The following is a 9,564-nucleotide window of genomic DNA, read 5'->3' as shown; positions in this document are numbered from 1 at the left end:
TAATCAGAACAAACACACCTGTCTGTCATATTCCTTGTCTGAAAAATATAAGGGCCAAACGCATAAGGACAAACATTTCAGTCACTAAGCTGAGTGTCTAACACGTGCACCACCTCCCATGTGTGGCTCACTCTGACTCCTTCAGATGTCAGGGCCAGGTCTGCTTTATGTTTCCGTCTTTAACTCGAGAATAAGAAGAATACATATAGAATGGCTTAAATAAGAGGACAAGATCACATTGGAATTTTAAAAATAACTACATTGAAATTTTAAAAATAACTACACTGTGGTACAATTAACACAAATTCAACTGTACATACCTAAGATGCATACTTAATAAAGTTTGGCATATCGGTGGAAAAAAAATTATTGTAACCAAGAAAATGAAGAAAAATACGAGATTTTTTTGCAAAAACACATACCCAACGACTAAGTTATTGAAAATATACAAAGAATGGCTACAACACCATAGGAAAAAAATAAATCAACTTTAAAGTAGGGAAAATATTTAAATAGTCACTATATCCAAAAAATGCAAAATACAAAAAAGCACATGGAAAAAAAAAAGATCAATGTCCTTAGTAATGAGGGAAAGGCAGACTTGTATTTGAAAAGGTGGTTGGTTGCAGGAGAAGTTGAAAGAAGAGTGAGGTAGTTGTTGTTATAGAATCAGGTAAAGCCAAGAGTGGCTGGCATTAAGATGCCAAACTCGGGGGAAGCCAAATGAGCCAGGCCTTCCGATGGAGAGTACGCTATTAGAAACAATTGGTAGATTTTTGGCTTGTTCATTTGAACAAGTTGGTGGAACTATTCACATACGTTGTGCAAAGCGGCACAGAGCCAGTTTGGGTGTTTATGATAAACAAGGGTAATGTACTGTCACCTAGCTAGCATAGCTAGGTGAGCCCTTGTCTTCTATATGTGTTGTAGAATGGAACACACCTACTGTGACTCCTGGCCCTCTCTCTGAGCTGCAGAAAATGATGTTTCTTTGGGGGCCTGCATCCACAAAGCAGGGAGAATCTCAAGGTGAAGGGGAAATTCACAGACCCCCTCTAAGTCCTCCATGAGAACACTCTAGGAATTCTGCCATTCTTGTGGTGCACTGTGCTGGGACAAACCATAGGCAAAGCTCTCCACGTTCCCACCACCCCAGCCAGTTCCTGTCTCCGCACTTAGGCAAGCAACGTATTTTGGTAGATGTGGCCTCAGGAAACCAAAATGTCCTTTAAGATCTTACTAAATGATCTTCTGTCTAGCTTTTCCACATGGATTGTATAGCCCACTCAAAGAGGTGAATGAAAACACTCTCCTCTTTGTTTCTCTAACTCATTAGTGAACCCTAACCATACTTTTTGAGGTTCCTTTTCCTTTCCGGTCTGGTTCTTACATTCTTAGAAAGAACTACAAGGTCTTTAAATTCACTGCGTTTGTGTTGAGAGGGAGCCAGACTATCACATTTCATTGATACTCTGAGTAGGTTTCAAACAGAGTGCATCTAGGGATTGCACTTTCACCTATCCCCTGTATCTTTTCAGTTTGGCGTATTCGGGTCTGCATTTTGCTCTCCGTGTAAATATAAGAGAAAATTAAATACACCATTCAGACTCCTTTGTCTGAAAAATCTGGCATTTCAGTGAGTTTTTCTTTAAGGGGGGTCTTCATTTGCAACCAGCATGCTGGTTAAGGAAATCAATTTGAATGTCTTATTGTCCTTCTCTTTTCTTGCCTCCCAGTTTGAGACAGCAGTTGCCAAGTTTTTTTCCGCTGAACCTAAAAAACCCTCTCTCATTCTCCGGTTCTCTGCTCTCAGGCCCCGCTGACTTCCTATGGAGCGTTCTCAGGCATCAGGACTGTGGTGTGTGGACTGGGAGGATCTTGACCTACTCCGCTAACCCAGTGGCCTGAGCAAATCACAAGGGGGATTGGAGCCATCTGCCCAGCCCCTCCCCCCGTGACAGCCTACTGGAAAGAGGGACAAGTTAGCAATTCAAATAATTGGCTTTTTGCCTGCTTCGTTTCCAAATAAGAAGGCAGGGGTTGCTGCTGAGGTGCAAAGGGGTTTTGTGAATCACAGTGGTGGCTGAGACCCCAGTTCCTCCAGCTCCTACCTATTTCTGGCTGACCCCGAGGGCAAGGATGGTGGAAGCTTTCTGTGCCACCTGGAAGCTGACAGACAGTCAGAATTTTGATGAGTATATGAAGGCTCTGGGTAGGTAAAAATAAGACTTGCTGTTCTCTTTTTAACACTGTGTTTTGATCCTGGGTTTCTGTGAAACAGGCTAAGTATATCGTCCTAATATGCTAGACTATACATAGCCCACTTAAAAGAATTTTTAATGTGGCGTTTTCTTGCCCTGGACCAAATAACAGGACGGTTTGATATTCTGTGGAAAATGTGAAGCTTCCGTAATGTGGGCGGTGGTGGGTTGTGTTCAATATTCCTTTGTCTGTGCTCAGCTGTTCCATGGCTCATGGACTAATCATTAATCAGGTTTGAATGGAGCCTACACTTCAGAATTCTGGATTCTCAGAGCGGCGGCGGCAAGCAGATTTCTGCCTTATGAACTGTTTTGGAAGTCGCTGTTGACTGCACTGGCCATTTTTGCTCTTTCAGGTGTGGGCTTTGCCACTAGGCAAGTGGGAAATGTGACCAAACCCACGGTGATAATCAGTCAGGAAGGGGGCAAAGTGGTGATCAGGACCCAGTGCACATTCAAGAACACAGAGATCAGTTTCCAGCTGGGGGAAGAGTTTGAGGAAACCAGCATCGATGACAGGAACTGCAAGGTAAGAAGTCACCTTTCTCGGTTGGAGATGCTCAGGAGGGATGAAGACTCCCAATCCCTCTGCTTCCTAGAGGTGGAAAGGGGGGAGATTTCAGAACTTATGTTCAGGGAGAGAGAACCAGAGTTAACATTCCAGCGTACACAAGTACCCTAGACACCAAGTAATTTCCACAGCCAAACAACCAGCCTCTTTTTCTCTTGTCCAACATTTTTTTTTTTTAACATTTTATAGCAACCTTTACCCAGAGAGTATCGAACAGGGTTTATTTGAAAGAAAGACCATGCCATGTTTCCTCTCTTGGATCACCTCAGATTGACCAGTGAGTCAGTCTCACACTAAAGTTTTGCTTAAACAGGAAGAGTAAATAGTTCCGTGTTTTTATTTCGGATATAGAACATTTTTGCAACTGGTTGTATACATTTCAGCCAAATTATATTTGACCACATTTTTGGATAACAGTGAATCTCGAAGTAATAGAGGACGAAGTACTGCTAGAATAATTATTGGTGATATACTCAATTATGGCACTCTCCAAAAGTCCTGTCATTTGACGTCTATTCAAAATCGACTTCTACCTGTTAATCATCCACATTTTTGTTGTTGGTCTCAGTCTGTTGTTCGGTTGGATGGAGACAAACTTATTCACGTTCAGAAATGGGATGGCAAAGAAACAGACTGTGTAAGAGAAATTAAGGATGGCAAAATGATCGTGGTAAGTCCTAAGAGTTCTTCATTTTCTGTCCATGCCCCCTTCTACCCTTCTTTCTTTCTTCCTCTCCTCTCGCCTCCCCTTCCTAAGTTTCTCTCCTGTGGCTCCCTCCCTTCTTTCTTCTATAACAGCATGTGTCTACCCAGATTCCTTAGTAATACGTAAAACAGGAGGAATTAAAGATCGGAACAGGTGTTGCCTCAGTGGCTTATATGAACTCTTAAAAGAATACATCCATTTACCCAGAACTGTGTGTCAAGAACTGTCATCATAGGATCGCTATGCATCTCCAATCTTCATCTGAAACTCAAATATTAAAATATTGTTCAGGAAAGATATGAAGATAGCTGATATTAAAACATAAAACAACTGAATCTCAGAGAAGTTACTTATTAGATATGGTCATAAGAGCATTTTAAACATTTGATATTCCAGTTTACAAAAGCTCAGTGCAAATAATTTAGAGTTTAACAAAAGATGAAACTTTAATTTCTACTAGAACTGTTTGATGTTACTTCCTTGAAGTTTTTTTTTAATGAATCAGCTAAATTTTAAACATATGTTCAATGATAACTAGACATGTAAATGTTATAAAATAGAAAAAATCATTTTATAAATAATTTCCCTAGTAGAAGTTAAGCCTTCATCTAGACTGATAGAGACCATTTTTTAAATTTTGTCTTATATTATTAACTTTTTTATTTATTTTACATACCAACCACAGTTTCCTCTCCCTCTTCTCCTCCTATTCCCTCCCACCACCCTGACTCCCATCTACCACCCCCATCTCCATTCAGAAAGGAGCAGGCCTCCCATGGGCTTGAACAAATCATGGCATATCAAGTTGAGGCAGGACTGAGCTCCTCCCCCTGCACTAAGGCTGGGCAAGGTAATCCAGCATGGGGAACAGGTTCCCAAAAGCCAGTTAAACACCAGGGACAGGTCCTGATCCCACTGCTAGGAGCCTTACAAAGAGACCAAGCTACACAACTGTCACACACACGCAGAGGGTCTAGGTCGGTCCCATTCACGCTTCCTAACTGTTGGTCCAGAGATCTTGAGCTCCCAGGAGCTCAAGTCAGCTGTCTATAGAGACCATTTCAAAAATAGAAATGTGATTTAGATGACAGTGATATTGTTAAACTGGCTCATTGCTCTTGGGGATGTTGAGGGTTCCTTTACAAACTCCTGCTAAGGTAAGATCAACGAGTGTCTTTTTTGTTGCTGTTACAGAACAGATTTCCCTCTTCTTTAAGAGCACAGCCAGAGCTACTCAGAACTGAAATGTACTTACTTCTTCTCATATATGTAAGGTTGGGGGAGCAGAAAGCAGAGCTTTTTCTGGAATCATCAACTAAGGAAGAGTTCATTTCTAACAATAATCCTGAAGCTATTTTTTTTTATGATGTCACCTCCATTTCTTTCCTGTCTATAGAAAGCTGGAGCAAGGTGGCCTTTGGGAATTATGACTGTGATCAGGCAAGACAGAATTCAGAAATGGAGATTAAAGCAAAGGCATGAGACTCATGCCAATCCTTGAAAATCATGAGCATACACCTTAATATTTAAAAGTGACTTTATAGTAATTCTTCAAGTTCAGAGTTAGAGAGCTAACATTCAATGCCATTGCCACATACCACCTGGGGTAGGTTCACATGGGCTAAACACGACAGTCAAAGTAGAGAGAATACTGTAGGGTGTGTTGTTGCTGATTTTAGAATAAATCATTCAAGATACCATGAGCTCAGATGTTTGTATTTTCTGAAGAAATCAATCAAGATTATGGATTGAAAACTGTTATGAAAATTTATCATAAATCAAATCCCCTTTCAAAACCGATAGTTGAGGCCACAGTGAGACACCACCATGTACATTCCTTGCATCCAATTTGTTCTAGTTCCCTTAATAATGTAACACAAAAGGATTTTTTTTTTTAAACGTAATTTCAATTGCAGAGTCAGTTTCTGCCCCCTTTTCATTTTCAGAAACCTGAACATCATGAGCTTGTGTGTTTCACTCATTGAATTTGTGGGGTTTGTTTGTTTGGTTGGTTGGGTGGTTGGTTAGGAAACAAAAAGTGTATGCAACATTTAACAGTTGTGAATGTCTTTGTTCTTCATGCTTAATATGGAAATCATATCCACAATAAAACTTCAGCCATGAATACTCCTGGGTAAAAAGATTCAATTCTCTTTTGACTATTTCAGACTCTGACCATTGGTGATACTGTTGCTGTGCGCTGTTATGAAAAGGCATAGAGGAGACGGCGGTTCTTTGGAAGTTCGCTTTGCTGGAGTTTCAGAGATGACTAGCTACTACAGCACTGCTCACTCATTAGATGGTTGTCTTTGGTGTGGAGGCAGAAAATTATAATTTAAAGATATGCAACTCCAAGCAACTCATAGAATTTTGATATGCAAAGTGTCCCTGTTTTGTAATTTGCTACAATTTTATAATAACTTTTTATAAAGATGGGAATACTTATGATTTTCTTTGGATAACCTCAATTGGAATAAAAAGTATAGACGCATAAAAAGTTGACTGTTGTTTTTAATGTCATCAGTCTGTCTAGGAACTGTCTATTGGAGAGTTTTCAATAAAATAGCCTTTCTTATAGCATAAACTGACACTGGAAAAGTATTGCCTTGTATAAAATATTCATTCATAAAATAACTGGGTGACCCAGAAAATGTGGAGATGCCATGTTTTTGTGGCTTTGATGACAAAACTTGAATCAATAAATCTGGTCAGGGCCCTAAGGAAGTTCGTCACAGTGACTTGGACAACAAAAATGAGCTTCTGCTGTTAAAAAACAGTCCAAAGAAAGAAAATGAGAAGCTTCAAAATGTGATTAAAAAAAATGTAATCTAGTGCCATGCAATCACAATGTCATTTATCAAAGTTTTTGAGTAAAGGTAATTAGGAAAAGGAAGTTGATTTCGCCCTCCATTCTTAGCATGAATCTCCAAACACCTCACTACACTGAACTTTACTAAATCAAGAATGTAAACAGGAAGTAAATACAGAGAATCCTTTAAAGAGTTCAAATTCCCCTTTTGCCTGGGGTTGCGTAGAAGGGATGATGGCAACTGACTTGACAAAACCAAAACAAGTATCTTTTGTAGCTGGTTTGCATTGGTGATGTACGTACAAACAAGTGTGACTACATTTTGTTACTTGCAAAATGCTCTTTGGTCATTTTCTCAACCCATGACATAAAACAAGGCAGGGAATGCTGTACGTATTCTACCGATGGAGTAAAACAAGGATTACAGTTGCCTGGCTAAGTTCTCATGACTACTAAACAATACTGAGAATGGCAAGCTCCCCTGTCTCCCTTTACATCCTCTTGGAACTCAGCATCTTGGCTCAGTTTCTTTCTAAAACAAAACTGTAACATTTTATTCTCCTGCTTATTCCTTAGCCAACCTTTCGTCTATTAGCTTTAGTACATAAGTGTCTATGGGGGGGGGTATAGTAAAATATCTTTTAGGGGGAAATATGTAATGCTTATTTTAATGCAATATTGTGGTTTCATCACATTTTTATAAGTGAACTCAAGGTCAAAATATAAAATGTGAGGAAATGTTCTTTAATTTATATGGTTCACTACGATGATGCCATTACCTGATTGCTGTAAGACTGGCTCAATATTCTTTACCCAAAATACTTGGGACAAAAAGTGTTTTGGATTTTAGGATATACATGTACATGACAAGATATCTTAGAAATGTGATCTAAAAATAAAATTCATTTATGCTTCATATGCACCTTCTTCACATACTTGAAGGCAATTTTGTAAAATATTTCAACGCCCTTGAATTTTGACTAGATTCTGCAACGTAAGCTCAGCTATGGAACCTCCCCTTGGTGGTGTCATGTCAGTTTGGGACTTTGGAGCATTTTGAATTTCCAATTTCTATATTAAGAATTCTCAATGTGCAGTTGAAAATACTTTATAATGTGTGTGTGTGTGTGCGCGCGCGCGCGCACACACGCCGCCGCCTGCATGGAGGTATATGTGGGTGCCTGCAGAGGCCAGAAGAGGGTGTCAGATTTCCTGGAGCTAGAGTAGTTGTGAGCCACCAGACTTGGGTGTTGGGAACCAAACTCTGGTTCTCTGGAAGAGAGTAAGTGCCCTTAAGCATTGAGCTATGTCTCTAGGTACTCATGTACTTTAATATAGAGCACGAAAATACAAAATTAAACATTTAAATGAAAAATTATTACTGTCAAAGTAATAATTTAAAGTCACTGGTCCTAAAGAGCCTAAAGCAGGACTTTGAGAAGGTGTTCATTCTACATCAGTACGGCCACTGTCTCTGCTGCAGACTCTTGCTTTGGAAGCATGGACTCTGGTCTGCTGAACTAAGGGTGGGATTTTTCTTCAGTTCATTGTAATACAGCTAAAACACAGCCTATTGGTATTAATTTCCAAAACACTAAAAAATGGAAAGGTGTTTGAGTGGCCTGAATAGGAAATAACATGAATCACAATGGGTTAAAAAAAAATCAAGAGCTGCAGTGGTAGACCATATGTATATTTATAGAACTAGTATTACTAGATATTTCTATTCTTTAACTTTTTAAAAGTAGTTGGAATTCATTTTTCTTCAAATCAAATTTTATTTCCCTTAATAATGCGTAGATATACTAACTTTTCACCCCCCACCCCTCAACATTGTTAAAGAGAAGGGGATATTTACCATAACCAAGGGCAATTTGACCAAGAGATTAAGGGAACACCACTTTGGAAATTTCAAGCTCTCAACTATATAAACTAAGCTAGAAGCTGTTTTGTAAAATCCGGTCATAGACCACTGTATTAGTTAGCATTAACTGTCAACTTGACATAGCTTAGGTTTACCTGGGAAGAGAGTCTCAATGGAGAGACTGCCCAGATCAGATTGCCCTGTAGACATAGATGTGGGGTCTTGATTGTTAATAGGTAGATAGAAGAGGGCCCAGCCCTCCGGGTGACCCCATTCCTTGGGCAACTGGTCTGGACTCTAAAAGAAAGCTAGCTAAGTATGAATCTATCTGAGATCTGGTATCATTCCTTCAGTTTCTGCTGCAAGCTCCATCTTGAGTTTCTGCCTGAACTTCCCTTAATGATGGGCTGTAATCTATAAAAGAAACCATTACCTTCTGTGGTGGTTTGAATAAGAATGACCCCCGTAGGTTCATAAGGCTTAGGGAGTGGCACTATTTGAAAGGATTAGGAGGTGTGGCCTTGTTAGAACTAATGTGTCACTGGGGTAGGCTTTGAGGTTTCAAAAGCCCAAGCCAGGCCCAGTGGCTCTCTCTTCCTATTGCCTTCATATCCAGATATAGAACTCTCAGCTACTTCTTTAGCACCATGCCTACCTACATGCTGCCATGCTCCCCATCCTGATGAGAATGGACTAAACCTCTGAAACTATAAGCCAGCCCCAATTAAATGCTTTCTGTTAGAAGAGTTGCTGTGGTCATGGTGTCTATCCACAGCAATAGAACAATGACTAAGACACCTTCCATGAACTCTTTTAGTTGAGTGTTTCCTCTTGGCAACAGAGATGAAACTGTAACAACCACTGGCAGTCAGTCATCAGAATTTTTTTTTGCATTTATCTCCCATTTTTCCTAGTTCAGATGAACATGTACGCTCCGGGCCTGGAGACCTACAGATGCAGGCTTCCATTTCAGGTATATCCACATGTGGAACATTGAAGCCTTGAGCTTCCTAATGAGTAGAAAGGAAAACGAAAGTGCAGTAGACAGGAGGCTGTCATTGTTTTTCTCCTCCTCCTCCCCCTTCTTCTTCTTCTTTTTGAGTTTTGGAGACCAGGTTTCTCTGTGTAACAGCTCTGGCTCTGATTGTTCTGGAGCTCACTCTGTAGACCCCCCAAGCCTTCAACTCACAGACATCTGCCTGCCTCTGCTTCCCGAGTCCTGAGGTTAAAGGCACCATCACCAAGCTTGCATTTGGCTTCTTAACTGAAAAGTTATTTCATAACCAATTTACTTCCTGTAATATGTCTTAGAAATTGAAAACAAAACAAAATAAAACTCGTGTGACAGGGCAA

General features: G+C 40.0%; 1 protein-coding gene and 1 long non-coding RNA gene across 2 annotated transcripts in view; one reads left to right on the top strand and one right to left on the bottom strand.

Moving 5' to 3' along the window:
* The first annotated feature begins 1,832 nt into the window (after positions 1-1,832).
* On the top strand, positions 1,833-7,265 carry Fabp7 (fatty acid binding protein 7). The gene is made up of 4 exons (XM_052751307.1): positions 1,833-2,212; positions 2,618-2,790; positions 3,401-3,502; positions 5,707-7,265. Exons 1-4 carry the CDS (start codon positions 2,140-2,142, stop codon positions 5,755-5,757), a joined length of 399 nt encoding a protein of 132 aa, XP_052607267.1. The 5' UTR covers positions 1,833-2,139; the 3' UTR covers positions 5,758-7,265.
* LOC128118574 (uncharacterized) overlaps positions 2,747-9,564 on the bottom strand; it is a 9,453-nt gene continuing 2,635 nt past the window's right edge. Inside the window, exon 3 of the long non-coding RNA XR_008221263.1 lies at positions 2,747-2,856. This is a non-coding gene — a long non-coding RNA (uncharacterized LOC128118574). The remainder of the gene's footprint in view (positions 2,857-9,564) is intronic.

This window comes from Peromyscus californicus, unplaced genomic scaffold (assembly GCF_007827085.1).
Source record: "Peromyscus californicus insignis strain IS unplaced genomic scaffold, ASM782708v3 Scaffold_22__1_contigs__length_63687245, whole genome shotgun sequence".
NCBI classification, from domain to species: Eukaryota; Metazoa; Chordata; class Mammalia; order Rodentia; family Cricetidae; genus Peromyscus; species Peromyscus californicus.
This window is presented reverse-complemented; position numbering and strand designations above follow the sequence as displayed.

What these genes read in the sequence shown, in the direction of transcription:
- Fabp7 (XM_052751307.1), top strand. Translation starts at nt 2,140, where the DNA reads ATGGTGGAAGCTTTCTGTGCCACCTGGAAGCTGACAGACAGTCAGAAT. An exon ending in TCGATGACAGGAACTGCAAG is followed by an intron (nt 2,791 to 3,400) that starts GTAAGAAGTCAC and finishes TGTTGGTCTCAG; the next exon opens with TCTGTTGTTCGGTTGGATGG. An exon ending in AGGATGGCAAAATGATCGTG is followed by an intron (nt 3,503 to 5,706) that starts GTAAGTCCTAAG and finishes TGACTATTTCAG; the next exon opens with ACTCTGACCATTGGTGATAC.